At 46.3% G+C, this 18,205-nt stretch overlaps 1 protein-coding gene across 1 annotated transcript; it reads left to right on the plus strand.

The window, feature by feature from the left end:
• The first annotated feature begins 4,269 nt into the window (after window positions 1–4,269).
• LOC141999211 (olfactory receptor 52J3-like) lies at window positions 4,270–5,268 on the plus strand. Its single transcript, XM_074972424.1, has one exon. The coding sequence runs from the start codon at window positions 4,270–4,272 to the stop codon at window positions 5,266–5,268; it is 999 nt and encodes a 332-aa protein (XP_074828525.1).
• The last annotated feature ends 12,937 nt before the right edge of the window (window positions 5,269–18,205 follow it).

Genomic DNA, 18,205 nt, shown 5'->3' on the forward strand with positions numbered 1-18,205 from the left:
GGGAGATGGGAGAAATTGACTGCAGTCTCTTTATTGTTGGTTCAAGAATATTGAAAGCATTCCTATAAGTGTAGCTGGTGTATCCCTGTCTGTGTATGGCTGTGTAAATGCAAGGCCTGGTGAGGCTTTCCATTTGTCAGAGACTTACAGCATGAGAAGGAGCCCAGATTAGTTTGCCAGAGGACTCGGCGGTACCCCAGTTTCAAGTTGCACCCCCAGGGAAATCCGTAACCTCTGCCCAAAGAACAGGCCATGCTAGAGCATGAATCCATTCCCTTCTTTTCATGTGCTCAGACACTGAGACAGAAACCATGGTAATGGCAAGGAAGTCAGGATCCTGGATTCCATCTGTTGTTATCTGTGTGTCCTTGGCCAAGTCACATCTCCCTTTGCCCCAGTTTACCTATCTCTATAATGGGGATATGATCATAGTGACTTTCATTTGCTAGGTCTTTGGAAGATCCTTCAGTGAAAGGTGCTGCACAGTCTGGTGATAGTTAATGATGAGAATTACTTATCGCTGATTACCTTCCTTCCTTAGAAGTTTATTAAGGTCAGGCTTGACAAAGCCCTGGCTGGGATGATTTAATTGGGGATAGGTCCTGCTGTTAGCAGAGGTTGGACTAGATGACTTCCTGAGGTCCCTTCCAACCCTGATATTCTGTGATTCTATGATTCTATGATCACTTAGCGATAGCCCTGTGTACCTGAAAATAAATGCTAGTGTCTTCCCTTAGTGATCGTTCTCCAGATCTGTTTGTCTACTATCTACTCATATGTCCTGTGAATTTACAGGCTATCAGACCCTTTGGAGACCTAGGCATTATCCCTAATTTTCCTAATAATGAACTAGAATTTTAAAATATACACAAATACATAGAGCAGGCAATTCCTCTCTGACTCAGCACAGAGCCCAAGTGTTCTCATCTCCCTTCGGGAAGGTCCCTTAATTACTGTTTACTACTAAAGATGGATAAAGAGCACAGAAGCAGAGACATGGAAAGAGAGATTGTCAGGAATCTCTCTGGTCTCGAGCCTGTTTGCGTGCTTCTCCACTAGAGGCTGAGCGAATCCCATGGGATTGCACAGAGCTCTATTATAAACAGTGCACACCGCCAATTCGGCTCTCGGCATGGGATGCTCCTGCAGATGCTGGGGTGAGAGAAGTGTGGGACACGGCTACCTGAGTGGGATTCCCAGGGAAGACACTTGTGTCTCAGCATTCACGGGTACCCATCTCTTCCTGAGGAGCTCACCTCTCAACAAACCCAGTGAGACGTTCACATGGTGTGATAGACAGTAAGTCTGGGGTCCTTTCCCCTCTGCACAGCCATTAAAAATCCCAGGTCTCTTGCCAGAGCTGATGAGTTTGTTCCACTCTCATGAACCAAAATGTCCCTCACAGCTATTTCCACAGCCCCAGGCTGCCTGATGGCCTCTGGCCTGGAGGTGCTGTATTTCGGTGGGCACAGAGTATCCTTCAGGATCACAGGCATTAGTTGATGTACACTACAAGGCCAAATTCTAAGGCCCTGGCCTGTATTTTGCTCAGGCCCCACTGCAGCCAAACTCCCCTTTGAGTAAGAGCAGAGGAAAGATCTCAGGAGCCAACTGTATGTTAATGCACTGACCCTGTCACCTTCTCCCCTTGCATTTCAGGGCTCTGGTTGTGAACAAGGTAACCGTTACCTGACTTTTATATCCTGGGAAGTATGGAGGTGCTAGGGCTCCTCCCTGGGAAAAATTCTACAGGCGAAATATGTATTATTTAAACTATTTTCTTATCAATTTTATAGTTTAGAGTTTCAATGTAATTCAATGTTCACTTGTCCGTGTTTTATGAGACATAACAAATATAAATGCCTGATCTATTTTCTTTATCAATAGATTCATAGGGTTTAGGGCCAGAAGGGACGATTCAATTATCCCGTCTGACCTCCTGTACAACACAGGCCATTAAATTTCACCTAGTTACCCCTGTATTGAGCCCCATGACTTGTGTTTAACTGAGGCCTGCTCTGTCGTAGTATTTTACATCTTTGAATCATAGAGCCAAAGGGTTAGAAGATACCTCAAGGCTCAGGTAGTTTAAACCTCTGCAAAGATGAAAGATGTGTTCTGTATAAACCATTCCAGACAGATGGGCATCCAGCCTCCTTTGGAAAAGCTCTAGCGAAGCACCTTCCACAGCTTCCTGAGGCATCTGTTCCATTTTCCTCCTGTTCTTCCTGTTAGGAAGTTTTTCCTGAGATTTCATTGAAATCTGCTATGCTGTAATTGAACCCATTGCCTCTTGTCCTCCTTTCAGTGGGAAAAGAGAATAATTTTTCTCCATCCTTTTTTATGGCTTCCTGTCACGGGCCACACAGGTTTCTTCCCCCTTCTCCCTGCGCCCTGTGTTTGAGCTGGCAAAAGAAAGGGTCTCAGAACCCTCTTGCAGGTGCTTCAGCCATGTTTCTTTATTTACAAAAAGAACAGGAGTACTTGTGGCACCTTAAGGACTAACAAATTTATTTGAGCATAAGCTTTTGTGGACTACGGCCCACTTCATCGGATGCATAGTAACAAGTAAGAAGATATTTATACATACAGAGAACATGGAAAGGTGGAAGTACCCTTACCAACTCTAAGTGGCTAATTAATTAAGCGGAGCTGTTCTGAGTAGGGGGAAAAAAAAACTTTTGAAGTGATAATCAAGATGGCCCATTTCGGACAGTTGACCATTTTTCTATTTACTTCCAGGTAATTGATGAAATTACTGAATAGCATTGCGCCTGGAAATGATCTCTGCAGAACCTCATTAGAAACGTCCCACCCACAGCCCCCCCACTGACAATGGCCCTTTGACAACACTTTTCCAAGGTCTGTCAGTTAGGCAGTTTTTAGTCCATTTTACATACACTTTACTGATATTATACTGGTTTCAGAGAAGCAGCCATGTTAGTTTGTATCCTCAAAAAGAAAAGGAGGAGTTGTGCAACCTTAGAGACTAACAAATTTATTGATGAAGTGAGCTGTATCTCATGAAAGCTCATGCTCAAATAAATTAGTTTGTCTCTAAGGTGCCACATGTACTCCTTTTCTTTTTGCTGATATTATACTGTTCATTTTTTATCTGAATGTTTTCCCCAAGTAAATCAAATGCTTTAGAGAAATCAAAATGTATGCATCTCAGTGGTCCACTTGATCAATCAAACCTGTTCTCTCATTAAGGGATAAACATGTTAATCAATTCTGTTGTTGATTGGAATTAATTATATTCCTGGATTTTTTTTTAACTAATCCCAGACAGCTTTTCCATTGATTCCTAATCTTGGCAAATCTTTTTTTAAAACTTTCCCTTTCTTTTTTAATAGTTTATCTTTAACACAGAACTGTCTTTTTATTTGCCTCTCCTTTTTTGGCTCTGCTTCTGCCTGATTGTTTACTTCTGGTTCCAAATGAGATTTGAGGTGGATTTGTCAGTTCGTAACCCTGGTGTCCGTATCTCCAAGGTTCTACTGTCGATGCTCTTTCACTCCCTCCTTGACTGATAATGGACTGGAAAGTATTTCCTCACCTCATGTGATATAAGTCCCTCATACTGCTTCTTTCCAAATGCAGAACGAATATATTTATTGAACATATCTACGTTTTCTGCAACATTAACATGTTTCCTTTCTCCCTCTAGGAATTGGCCTAAACCTTTTCGAGGATTTCTTTTGTTCTTAATATACTGAACAACCTCCTTTGTGATCCTTAGACCTGCCACACATGTTTTTTTCCCTCACATCTTTAATGTCCATGATCAATATTCACAACTTCAATTTTGTATTCTTTGCTATTTATTTCCCTTTACCGATGAGTTATATATTGTTCTTCCCCCCCAACAAAAAATGTTTTCACTTTGTCACTGAACCAAGTGCTTATCCAAAGCTGTCCACTTTTTTGACTATGGAATTGTGACTTTCTAGCTATCTAATAAATGCTTCTTATAGAATTCCAATTTTCCCTCCCCAGTTTTCTGTCTAATTTTTTCATCCCAATAATTTTTTCCGATATTTTGCCTCAGCTTTGAGGAACTAGCTCTTGTGAAACACTAAGTGTCTACAGTTATAACTGGTTGGGAATAGTTCTCTGTTTGACCATTTGAATGTAATCAGCTCCATTTTTTAATTTTCCTCTCCTCTATCACACACCTGCTTCTTTGTCTCTCCATCCAGGAATATTTACTGCGACCATCACCCGAGACGCTGGGCACATACAGAAATTCCAGTGAAAGTACAATATATGCAGGAGACACCGTTCTGCCTCAGAGTTCGACACCTTCTCCCCTATTCCATGTCAGTTTCCAACACAACTCACTTCACCAACCCCTCCACCTTCATCCTGCTGGGCATTCCTGGCCTTGAGGCAGCCCATGTCTGGCTCTCCATTCCTTTCTGCACCATGTACGCCATAGCCGTCTTGGGGAACTTCACCATCCTGCTAATAGTGAAGAGGGAGCCGAGCCTCCATGGGCCTATGTACTATTTCCTCTGCATGCTGGCCGTCACCGACCTGGTCTTGTCTACGTCCATCCTTCCCAAAATGCTGAGCATCTTCTGGTTCAATTCCAGGAAGATCAATTTCAGTGCCTGCCTCACCCAGCTGTACTTCATTCACTGCTTCTCAGTGATGGAGTCTGGGATTTTCGTGGCCATGGCTTTTGATCGCTATGTTGCCATCTGTCATCCCCTGAGACATTTCACCATCCTGAGAAACTCTGTGGTGGCAAAGATCGGCCTGGCCGTGGGGCTGCGTGGAGGCATGCTTGTACTGCCCTGTCTCCTCCTGGCGAGGCAGTGGCCATATTGCAGAACCAACATCATCCCTCACTCGTACTGTGAGCACATGGTCATGGTGAAACTGGCCTGTGCAGACATCCGCATCAGCAGTTACTACGGCCTCTTTTTGGTATTTTTTGTGACCGGTGTGGATTTGTTTTTTATCGCCATGTCCTATATCCAGATCCTCAGGGCCATCTTCAGCCTCCCCACAAAGGATGCCCGGCTCAAGACTTTGGGGACCTGCAGCTCCCACCTCGGTGTTATTTTAGCCTTTTACATCCCAGTTCTCTTCTCCTTACTCACACACCGGTTTGGGCAGAATGTGCCCCTGCATTTCCATATTCTCATGGCCAATGTGTACCTTCTGGTGCCCCCCATGCTGAACCCCATCATCTACGGGGTGAGGACCAAAGAGATTCAGGACAGGTTTCTCCATCTCTTTACTCATAAGGGTATTTAAGTGTTTTCTGCTTGTGCTCTGGATCTCAGAAAAAGCTCTGTGTGGAGCTGGCTGGTAACATGGTGCTGGGCTCTCTTCCCTGAGTCAATTCTTAGACAGTCAAAAAGACATTAAATCCTTTCCTGCTCTTACTGTGCTGTGCCAGTGTGATAAACAGGGGAATTGCTCTGTGTTCAACTCCTTAACCCATCGGGATGTCGCCTTTCTAATTTCTGTTAAATGGACCCATGAAGCTCTGCCCTCTGCCTAATTCCTTCCTCCAATGCCCAGTCCCTGCTCCACATCTCACCTCAAGCCTCCAACCATTTCTGTGCTTTACCGCAAAAGGCCCCGCCCCTCTTGTTCACTCCTCTCCGTGCCTTGCACCCTCACTCGCCGAATCATCTCCCTCTCCCACCACCTCAGCAGGGCTCCATAGGATCTGGGGGTGGGATTGGAGCTGCTGCAGCCTTAGAAAGAGCCTGCAGTGAGTACAGTGAGGACACAGTGCCTGGCCGACATGCCACTTAGGAGCAGAGAGGGAAGCCAGGGTGAGATTATGCATCGTACAGGTTGTGGGCCCTACAGCTCATATACAAAATTCTGAGGGTATAGACCATTGTATGACTTATTTCTTTAGCTTCTGGCTCACTTTTGTTCCTCCTGCAATGGGGATGGGCTGGGAGCTGTTTGCCCTGAGCCAGGCCTTGAGGTCAGGGCAAGGGATCAGCTTTGAAGCTAGGTGGACAGCTTTGAAGCAACAGCGAAGAGAGGCAGAAGGATCAGCCCCTGTTTTATCTGGGAAGCTGGGATGCTGGACAGAGGCCGGGGTGGCTGCAGTAGCTCACATGGAGGGAAATAAACCACATACCTGCCATTAGCCGGGTATTTACAAAAATACATGGCACCTTATCTGTAAAGGTTATGATCTACTGAATATATTCATCCTAGTTGTATGCATGCATCATTTTTCTATGTGAAGTTATGAATACTGGCCATGTACTTGTTTACTTTTAAGTAGCCTCAGTGAAGCAGTTGGTTAGCTTCCTGAGAAAAGACTATTCTCAGTAAGTGCCCAATGAAGAAACACTTAAGCTCGCTATGAAGTGGGAAAAACCAATCCACATATGAGCTTTCCCAGGAATGTGGCCTGGCTGGTAAGGAACTGAGTCAAACACGGACATGTGACGTGTCCATGTGACTCCAAAGCTCGATCTTGGAGATGATTTCTGGATATGAGAGAGGAAGGGGTTTCCACACACAAGAGAAAGTCTATTTAAGCCCCTGGGAGACCCCTCTATTTGGTGTTCAGCTTGCTGACAAGGTAGCCTCTCCACCCCAAAGGATAACTGAAAGAAACTGGAACAAATGACAGTAACCATGGGGGTGTGAGTGATTGCTGGGCCCAGACTAGAAGGAGGCTAGTCTGTAAAATAATCTTATTGGAACATCTCTGACGTTTAGATTTAATCTGTAATCACTTTCTTACTGTATTAGGTTTACACTTGCGTGTTTTATTTTATTTTACTTGGTAATTCACTTTGTTCTGTCTGTTATTACTTGACCACTTAAATCCTATGTTTGGATTTAATAAAATAACATTTTATTTATTAATTAACCCAGAGTATCTATTAATATCTGGCAGGGGCAGAAGAGCTGAGCATATCCTTCTATCATTGTTATAGACGGCGAACAATTTATGAGTTTACAATTGTCAAAGTTTGACTCAGACTCACAATTTATCAGACCACTCAATGCTTTTTTTGCCTCTGTTTTCACTAACAAGGTCAGCTCCCAGACTGCTGCGCTGGGCATCACAGAATGGGGAAGAGATGGCCAGCCCTCTGTGGAGATAGAGGTGGTTAGGGACTATTTAGAAAAGCTGGACGTGCACAAGTCCATGGGGCCGGACGAGTTGCATCCGAGAGTGCTGAAGGAATTGGCGGCTGTGATTGCAGAGCCCTTGGCCATTATCTTTGAAAACTCGTGACGAACGGGGGAAGTCCCGGATGACTGGAAAAAGGCTAATGTAGTGCCAATCTTTAAAAAAGGGAAGAAAGAGGATCCTGGGAACTACAGGCCAGTCAGCCTCACCTCAGTCCCTGGAAAAATCATGGAGCAGGTCCTCAAAGAATCAATCCTGAAGCACTTACATGAGAGGAAAGTGATCAGGAACAGTCAGCATGGATTCACCAAGGGAAGGTCATGCCTGACTAATCTAATCGCCTTTTATGATGAGATTACTGGTTCTGTGGATGAAGGGAAAGCAGTGGATGTATTGTTTCTTGACTTTAGCAAAGCTTTTGACACGGTCTCCCACAGTATTCTTGTCAGCAAGTTAAGGAAGTATGGGCTGGATGAATGCACTATAAGGTGGGTAGAAAGCTGGCTAGATTGTCGGGCTCAACGGGTAGTGATCAATGGCTCCATGTCTAGTTGGCAGCCGGTGTCAAGTGGAGTGCCCCAGGGGTCGGTCCTGGGGCCGGTTTTGTTCAATATCTTCATAAATGATCTGGAGGATGGTGTGGATTGCACTCTCAGCAAATTTGCGGATGATACTAAACTGGGAGGAGTGGTAGATACGCTGGAGGGGAGGGATAGGATACAGAAGGACCTAGACAAATTGGAGGATTGGGCCAAAAGAAATCTGATGAGGTTCAATAAGGATAAGTGCAGGGTCCTGCACTTAGGATGGAAGAATCCAATGCACCGCTACAGACTAGGGACCGAATGGCTAGGCAGCAGTTCTGCGGAAAAGGACCTAGGGGTGACAGTGGACGAGAAACTGGATATGAGTCAGCAGTGTGCCCTTGTTGCCAAGAAGGCCAATGGCATTTTGGGATGTATAAGTAGAGGCATAGCGAGCAGATCGAGGGATGTGATCGTTCCCCTCTATTCGACACTGGTGAGGCCTCATCTGGAGTACTGTGTCCAGTTTTGGGCCCCCCACTACAAGAAGGATGTGGATAAATTGGAGAGAGTCCAGCGAAGGGCAACAAAAATGATTAGGGGTCTAGAGCACATGACTTATGAGGAGAGGCTGAGGGAGCTGGGATTGTTTAGTCTGCAGAAGAGAAGAATGAGGGGGGATTTGATAGCTGCTTTCAACTACCTGAAAGGGGGTTCCAAAGAGGATGGCTCTAGACTGTTCTCAGTGGTAGCAGATGACAGAACGAGGAGTAATGGTCTCAAGTTGCAATGGGGGAGGTTTAGATTGGATATTAGGAAAAACTTTTTCACTAAGAGGGTGGTGAAACACTGGAATGCGTTACCTAGGGAGGTGGTAGAATCTCCTTCCTTAGAGGTTTTTAAGGTCAGGCTTGACAAAGCCCTGGCTGGGATGATTTAACTGGGAATTGGTCCTGCTTCGAGCAGGGGGTTGGACTAGATGACCTTCTGGGGTCCCTTCCAACCCTGATATTCTATGATTCTATGATTCACTCTGATTTATTAGCAAAGCTGCTCTGCTAATACATTTAGAAGTGAGCCCCCCGAGTGGTGCTTGTGTCTCTTAATTTATACAGTTTTTTTGGAGAACAAGTTACAGAGCAGTTACAGACAAAAGAAGAAAAAGATTTTAGTCACCACCCTTCGAGATCCCTGAGACCAGTCACGTATCTTCAATTACCTGCCACCCTTAACAATCTCCTTTAACAGCTTCCAGTTAACTTAACTAATTGCCCTTCACACCTTCCATTCTGATGCCTGCTTCTTAGACGTGCTGGCTCTATCTTAATTTCTTCTCCATTCAGAAGCTAACTGTCCCTACATGTGCTCCCTCAGATACTTAGTAACATGTTTTGGCATGCCCTCTCATATACAATGTATCCAGCATGTCCCCTTATACAACGTTATACTTATAATGTTATACTTCCACAATCCCCCCTTTTGGTCAAGGCTACGCCCATGACCAATGACTTACTGGATTCCATACATCAATTGTTCTTTTTCATTACTTTCACTGGTGACATTTAACAACATTAGATTAGCACTCTGGTTAGGGGTAACCTGATGGATGGTGTGTCTTGTGCAGTTTTGGATACAACAAGAAATCAATTGAAAACACACAAAGATTATTAGAATTCCAAATAGGATAGTCAGGATTCCTTGAAACAACCAGTTTCCCAGACTAGAGAAATTGAATAAGTTACTTATCCATTTCCACAAGGAACTTGGTTCTTCGTGGGGAAGGTATGCAATTTGCTCCAGATGGCTAGCACGATTTATTACCTCATTAGTATTATCAGGTATGTATACACAGCATTCTGTTCCAATTAGAGCACAGGTCCCTCCTTTGGCTGCAAGTATTATATCTAATGCCCGACGGTTTTGGAGGGCCACTTGTCGGACCGCTCCTGCTTCTTTGGCTAGAGCTTTTACGCTCTCTCCTGTTTCATTGGCCATGATCTCAACCACCGCTTGTAACCTTAAAAGCCTTTTTGCATGGTGGATTACCCCCCCTACTGGGACTAAAGAAATGCCAACAGCTTCTTCCCAAGTTAGGGGGCTTATGTTATCCACATACCATTTAGCATCTGGCAAGTCCCTCCTTTTTCACCTGAAATTATGGAGGCGATTTCGTGGGAGGGATTGAAGCACCCGGAATTGTGGGAAAAGCTGAGCAGGATAACAGATACCTGACCAATTTGCTGGTAACACAGTGTAAGCATTTTCCCCACAAACCCAATGATGTCCCATTAAAGCTGGGAAGGGTTGACTGCAACCCTTTGACATGTAAGAATTTACGAAGGAGGAATAGTATCCCCCAAAGGCACAGGATGATTTTCACTGGGAGAAGAGGTAGCATTCACATGACATTTGTAGATGGTGCTGTTTTTCTCAGGGAGGCTGTAGGGGGAGCAAGAGATTGAATCTTTGGTTTGATCCCAGGTTGAGAGGAAGTTTATCTTTCCATACCCGGTTCGCCATTCTCCAACCTTGTTTGAATAGTCCCATACACCATGGGACACGATGTATTGGAGACAGCTGCTCCTCCCTAGATTCAGCCCTGTCCCATTACACACCCAGCACCAGTGGCCCTTTCCTTTCACCACACTTATAAGTTTAGGAACATATGTTTTCCCTAGCCCCCAAGTGTCATTTTCCTTCCATGTACTTTTAAGTGGATAGGGTTCTCCAGCAAGCTCTGAGGAATTCAAAGGGATTGCCATGGTGGGGATACTAGCTTGTGAGTGAGCTGGGATGTGGCTGCAGACCCAGCAATTAGAAATATTCAGGATCTGGGCTATCTGCACCTGTTGTTGGATGAAAGAATTGTCACTGTCACTCTGGATTCCCCAGACCCTCAGGACACAGTAGCTGAGGATTAAGCTTCTCAAAGGACACATGTTGGAAGCAGGACCCATTCTGGTTCTGACAACCCCTTTCGAGGGAACCGCAGTCACGGTTTTACATCCACCAGGCGCTAGGCTCACTACTGCTTCTTGTTTGTTGGGTCCTGCTGTCTGCTTACCCTCTGCTTCTGGCAACCCTTACGAGAGCGCAGATTGTAAGGTATTGCAGGCTGTTCCTCTTTGTCGTCTGGGGTTGAAGCTGGTTCTGCGTGGTCTTGCAGAGGTGCTTGGTCCCCTTGAGGTGGCGCTGGCTTACACTGTGAGGCGTGGATCCATGCAGCTATGCTGGATAATTTCACTGCTGTCTGGGTGGTGAGCAGTACCTGGTATGGACCCTTCCACCGGGGTTCCAAGGCGTGCTTCCGAAGGTGGTGCCGCAGGTAGACCCAATCACCAGGCTCAAGAGTGTGACAGGCAGCAGAGGTGGGTTCCCTCGGCCAAGCTGCTCGCACCTGCGAATGGAAGGAGCTCACACCTTGCATTAACCCTTTGCAGTACTGGAGGAGCATGCTGTGAGTTAGGTTTAGGTCTGGGGTTGGGGTAATAGTAGCCATTGTTCGCATAGGGCGTCCCATGATGATTTCAAATGGACTCAATTTGTGTCTCTGGGATGGGGATGACCGAATTTCCATAAGGGCCAGTGGTAAAGCAGCTGGCCAGTTTAACCCTGTGGAACTACAGATTTTTGCCAGCTTATTTTTAAGCACACCATTTCGCCTTTCAACTGCCCCTGCACTCTGCGGATGGTAAGGGCAGTGCAACAGGTGGGTGACATGTAATACCTGGTTTAGATGTTGAACAATTTTTCCACTAAAATGTGTTCCCCGGTCACTAGACAAAGTGGCAGGAATTCCCTTGGTAGGGATAATGTGGTTTAACAGACATTTTGCAACGGACAATGAATCAGCTTTGCGACACGGAAAGGCTTCAATCCAACCCGAAAACAGACATATTATAACTAAAATGAATTCATATTTCTGACACTTTGGCATTTGTACAAAATCAAGTTGCCAGTGTAGGAAAGGTGCTTGAGGCAAACCCCGGAACCCTTGTGTTACTTTTACAGATTTGCCTACATTGTGGCTTTGACAAGTAACACAAGCGGCACAGTGGCGGGTTGCAAAGGAGCTGAAATGGGGAGCCCACCACCCCGCCTTACTCATAGCAGAGACCATCCCCTCCTTGCCGACATGCGAAACACCATGTAGCAGGGCGGCTAGAGACGGGTAGAGTGAGAGGGGGGCTACAAAGGTACCGGTGGGCGATCGCCAAAGGGAATCAGAATGCAAAGAGCAACCCAAAGCACTCCAGGAGTCTTTCTCTGTTTCTGGGGCAGAATCCTGGAGCTGAGCGAGATGAGACAGGGATGGTGGCGTTACAGAGACAGAGAGGGGACCAAGAAATGCTTCTGGTGAAGGTTTTATAGTGGCGGCATGTTTTGCAGCAACATCAGCAAGCGCATTACCTTTTGCCACCTCGGTGTCTGCCGCTGAGTGACCAGTACACTTAACAATTGCCAAGGCAGACGGTAGTAAAACTGTATACAGGAGGGCGGCAATGTAGGGGCCATTCTTGATAGGGGTACCAGTAGAGGTAAGAAAACCTTGAGCCTGCCAGAGGGTGCCAAAGTCATGCACAACCCCAAAGGCATACCGAGAATCAGTAAAAATAGTGGTAGAGAGCCCCTCGGCTAGAAAGCAGGCACGGGTTAGAGCAATCAGTTCAGCCACCTGGGCAGAGGTCACAGAGGATAAGGGCGCAGCTTCTGTGGTCTCAGAGAGAGAGACCACAGCGTACCCTGCAAGAAGGTGGCCTTGGTCATTTCTATAACAGGACCCATCAGTGAATAATACCAGGTCAGAGTTAGGGAGAGGTACATCTGAAAGGTCGGGGCGCGGGACAGTGATAGCGGAGACAGTTGCAAGGCAGTCATGGGGTTCACCATCACTAGGTAAAGGAAGGAGGGTAGCAGGGTTTAACCGGGAGCAGCGCTTAATAGTGATATGTGAGGCTGAAAGCAGCAAAAGTTCATACCTAGTGAGGCGAGCAGAGGAGAGGTGAGCAGTGTTGCGTTGCAGAAGGAGAGTTTCCACAGAATGGGGAACCATGAGAGTGAGAGGAGAGAGGAGGACAAGGGACTCAGACATCTCGACCAGGCGCGCTGCAGCAGCTACAGCGCATAGGCAAGGGGGTAAACCCTGGGCTACAGGGTCCAAGGTTGCAGGGAGGCTACAGAATCACATCAGGAAGACTGAGGGATTTGCAGATAGACACCATCTGGGGAGCAGTAAATAGAACAGCCAAGTTTGCATAGCAAGTCCCGTTCCAGAAGGTTTGCAGGGGTGGAATCAGAGAGGAGGAATGCATGCTCCTCAGAGAGGGGACCGACCTGAACAGACAAAGGTTTTGAGAGGGGAAAAGAGGTAGGGATCCCTGTAATGCCAACAGCAGACACAGATTTTCCAGATCGGGGAACCTCAGGCAAGTCAGTGGTGCGGATTGTAGAAAGAGAAGCTCCAGTATCAACAAGGAAAGGGAGAGAGAGATCATTTACAGTCAGGACACATTCTCCAGTAGGGGACAGAGGTAATAAGGGAGCTAAAACTTTGTGAGGTTCCCCAGCATCCCGTCATTGTTGGGATGAAAAATAGGGTTGGGGATCAGCTGGAGGAACCAGCGGGGGGTTCACTTGATTTCCCATATAATTATTAGGTCGTCTTGGACACTCTTTTTTCGTGTCCCGGCTATTTACAGTAATTACAAACCCCAGTTAATCCAGCCCCCCGCCCCCTTCCACAACCCCGTCCCTGTCCCCGGTGTGGTCTGCTTAGTCCTGAATAAAACCTGTATCTGCAGAGCCATTAACTTTTGGGAGGACTGTTCATCCTTTCCTTTTAAAGTGCGGTGGCAATGCTCTGCTACTGCCAGCAATTTGTCCCTGGTTTCAGTCTCCCATCCCACACTTATTCGTTTTAACATGCTGCCTGTGGCAGGGAGAAGACCATCAACAAATGCATGTGCCAAGGCCCCCTGCCCATTTACATCGGGCTCTTGTATTCCTGAATGTTGTAGGAAAATATCAGTTAGCCGGGACCTATAGTCGCCTGGGCTTTCTCCTTGCCCTTGCTTAGAGCAATGTATTGCTGTCCAGTTTGTTTTAGGAGACCACACTTTGGGAATGGCTTGATGCAGGCGCTTCCAAAGAGCCATACACCGGTCTCTGTATGCCGAATCTGGGCCAGTACTTTTTATGGTTGAGTGGCGTGCCTCAGCTGGCCAGTCTGCAGCAGCCAACCATTTTTCATAGTAACTGGCAGGAGCTAACAATTTACACAGTTGGAGGAGATCTGTCTCAGAGGGTTCATAGGTTTCACAGATTAACAGAAACTCCTCAGCAAATTTGAGAGTTTTCCTGTGGTTTGGGAAATTTTTAACTATAGATAAAAGTTCCGTACAAGTCCAGGGCTTATAATCCCATATGGACTCACTTTCTCCCATCTTAAGGACTCGTAAGGGTGCCACAACAGTTTGATCAGAGTCTCTCATTAACCTCCCATCAGGTTCTCTTTTCCAAGAAGAGATGTCAAGAGAATCTTTGCAGACTGCTTTGGATTGCTTCTTCATAATATTTTGCAGAGCTGCGAGGCCAATGAGGGTATCTTCTTCACTTTCATTATCTGTAGTCACTGAAGATTTTTTCTTTTCTGATTTCTTATTTGTGCAGGAGTATGGTGGGAGTTGGGTTTGATCCAGATCATTGCACAGGACTGGGCAAAGGGGAGCGCTCGGACTAGTGGTGGGAGAGACTGCATCCAATTGAACTGTTAGTTTTTTGATAGAATTTTTAAGAGAGGTGAGTTTTGACTCAATCCATCTACGATTTGCCTCTTCCCACCACTGCATGAAGCAGTCTACTTCTCCTCTCTCCAATTTGGTTTTCTGGAGGATGAGTTTGCTTTTTAAAGCGTCCACTCAATCCTTGTCCCAAGAACCTAACAGTGGCCACTGTAATTTGGGGTTCTCTAGAGCTAATTTGGACCATTTTTCAAGAAACCTACAAGAGTCCGGACCCCTCCTAAAATACATAAAATAAGCTGGAGTTCCCTTAGGGAACTGTTCTACCTTAGACTTCTGATTACCCATCCAGGAGGACTTCACACAGCACTCACACAAGAAGGAAATTCGGGCTCAGCAGAGCGGTACCCGGTGCAACACACAGAAAGGAGCCCACAGGCTACTGCCTCAACTGCCCTTGCTTTCACACCAGGGGTTATACCCAAGGCGTGGTGTGGCTGCAGCTGTGCAGATTCCACTTATTCAGACCGTGGGGACGGGGACCCCTTGGTCAGCCAGTCTCCGGACAGGGATGGCTCCCAGATTCACACATACACCATGGGGAAGACGGATAGACACAAAGACAAGACAGTCCTCAAACCAGTTAAAGCACAAAAATAATAATTACCTGAGATGTCTGATTCCAGAAGCTGGATCCAAAGACCCCTACCCGAACAGAGTGGGATCCAACAAGTTCAATGGCATAGACTGACCTGCTGCTGTGTACCTTTCTGTCTTGTGGAGGATCGCTTGGACTAAGCGTCCAGGCACCGGCTGCCACGATCATCCTGCAAGGCAGTCAGGGATCACACAGCCTCAGTGAAGCCGCTTGCCATCTCGGTGGGACCTCCATATTGTCAAAGTTTGACTCAGACTCACAATTTATCAGACCACTCTGTTTTATTAGCAAAGCTGCTCTGCTAATACATTTAGAAGTGAGCCCCCCCAGTGGGGCTTGTGTCTCTTAATGTATACAGTTTTTTGGAGAACAAGTTACAGAGAAGTTACAGACAAAAGAAGAAAAAGATTTTAGTCACCACCCTTCGAGATCCCTGAGACCAGTCACATATCTTCAATTACCTGCCACCCTTAACAATCTCCTTTAACAGCTTCCAGTTAACTTAACTAATTGCCCTTCACACCTTCCATTCTGATGCCTGCTTCTTAGACGTGCTGGCTCTATCTTAATTTCTTCTCCATTCAGAAGCTAACTGTCCCTACATGTGCTCCCTCAGATACTTTGTAACATGGTTTGGCATGCCCTCTCATATACAATGTATCCAGCATGTCCCCTTATACAACGTTATACTTATACAATGTTATACTTCCACACCCTGTATAAGCTTAAAACAGGGTAAAACAGATTTATTTGGGGTTTGGACCCCATTGGGAGCTGGGCATCTGAATGTTGGAGACAGGAACACTTTTTAAGCTGTGTTCAGTTTAGCCTGAATCTTTTGTGTGACGTTGTTCAGGTCTGGGTTTGTAGCAGGCAAGCTGGCTCGAACAAGGCCTGGTTCTGAAGTCCCAAGCTGGCAGGGGAAACAGGCTCAGAGCACATCAGTTGGCAGTTCCCAAGGGTTTCTGTGATCCAACCCATCACACGTGGGTATCTGTGTGTGTATGTGTACACGTGTGTACGTGTGCATGGGTGTGTGTGTCTGCACATGGGTCCATGTGAGTGTTTGCATATGTGTCCATGTGTGTGAACCCCCAGAATATCCCATAGTTCTGCAATTGAATGCCCTTACCTGGAGTCTGGGAGACCCAGATTCAAATCCCAGCTCCACTGAAGATTTTCTTGTACAAAGGGGGAGGGATAGCTCAGTGGTTTGAGCATTGGCCTGCTAAACCCAGGGTTGTGAGTTTAATCCTTGAGGGGGCCATTTAGGGATCTGGGGAAAAAATTGGGGATTGGTCCTGCTTTGAGCAGGGGGTTGGACTAGATGGCCACCTGAGGTCCCTTCCAACCATGATATTCTATGATAATCTATGAGCTCCAGACTGAATGACCCACCTAGTATTGCCATTTGAGTAATGTTCAGGGCACTCATGTGGGAGACCTGTGTTTTAGACCCTGGTCCAAATCAGGTAGAGCAGAGATTTTGGATCTGAGTCTCCCAACTCTCTATCAGATCTGTCACTAGAAAATGCTGACCTGTCCTGGGCACCTCACTGCAGGAGAGGGCTCACAGATGACAGTCCCATGAGGAAATACGCACCTCTCTCCAGCTCATTAGCCAGGCCCCAACACACCCCAATTACTGGGAGTTCGGTGATAAAGGACCGTGTATGGGCTTTGGAGAGCAGAGTGGCTAAACTGGAAGAGCTAAGGAAGACAGAGGGATACATAAATGAGACTTTCCAGGACAAAGCAGAATGATCCCAACCTCAGTCTGACAGCTCTGTGCTTTTGAGGAGGATGAAAGTCTCAGGGAAAAACAACTTCAAACTGGAGCAGCTGGAACCCTGTTTTCTGATAATGTCATGGTCTCCTGTCATACTGAGGATACCTCTCCAGGGGATGGAACCCCAGTTATTAGGAAGAGATAGGTAATAGTTAAGGGGGATTCGATCATTAGAAACACAGATAGTTGGGTTGTGATGACCGGAAGAACTGCATTGTGACTTGCCTGCCTTGTGTGAAGGTTGCGGATCTCCTGAGAGGTCCTGCAGGCCAAATTTAGGCTTCTAGGAAAGAGATTGAAGTCCAGGTCCTTCATGGTAGAATTCTCTGAAATACTTCCAGTTCCACGCACAGGGCCAGTGAGACAGGCAGAACTGCCAAGTATCAATGCGTGGATGAGACGGTGGTGTAGAGAGGAAGGGTTAAGATTGACTAGGAACTGCGGACACTTTGGGAAAGGGCAGAGCCTATATGGGAAGGCTGGGCTCCACCTAAACCAAAATGGAACCAGACTGCTGGCACTTAAAATTAGTGTAGCACATAGAGAATGTTTTAAACTAAGGGCTGAGGGAAAGCCGACACATACAGAGAAGCACATGGTTCAAACAGAGTTACCCCTTAGGGGAGGCTCTAGTAATGGAGATTCTCCTCGTAAAGAGGAGAGGATGGAAGATGATAAAATATGGGTAGGATCTGATGAGAAACAAATGAAAAAGAGTCCCATTCATTTACATCATGTAACGGCAGACAGCTAAAAAGTGACAAGTTTTTAAAGTGCATATATACAAATGCTAGAAGTCCAGATAATGAAATGGGTGAACTTGAGCAGTGGTTCTAAAAGCCGGTCTACCGCTTGTTCGGGGAAAGCCCCTGGTGTACCGAGCCGGTTTGTTTACCTGCCACATCCGCAGGTTCGTCGGATCATGGCTCCCACTGGCCACTGTTTGCTGCTCCAGGCGTCCCTTGGCCCACACCATCACATCCCTTGGCCCACAGCACTTACCGCAGCCCCCATTGGTCTGGAGCGGCGAACCGCAGCCAGTGGGAGCCACGATCAACCGAACCTGCCAATGCGGCAGGTAAACAAACCGGTCCGGCCCGTCAGGGGCTTTCCCTGAACAAGCGGAGGACCAGCTTTCAGAACCACTGAACTAGAGTGCTTCATTTTAAATGAGGATATTTTTATAATAGGCATCATAGAATCTTGGTGGAATGAGGATAATCAATGGGACACAGTAATACCAGGGTACAAAATATATCAGAAGGACAGAACAGGTCGTGCTGGTTGGGAAGTGACACTATATATGAAAGAAAGTGCAGAATAAAATGAGGTAAAAATTTGAAATGAACCAAACTGTACCAT

This window comes from Natator depressus, chromosome 1, assembly GCF_965152275.1.
Source record: "Natator depressus isolate rNatDep1 chromosome 1, rNatDep2.hap1, whole genome shotgun sequence".
Lineage (NCBI taxonomy): Eukaryota > Metazoa > Chordata > Testudines > Cheloniidae > Natator > Natator depressus.

Coding starts and splice junctions, on each gene's coding strand:
- LOC141999211 (XM_074972424.1), top strand. CDS start 4,270: ATGCAGGAGACACCGTTCTGCCTCAGAGTTCGACACCTTCTCCCCTAT.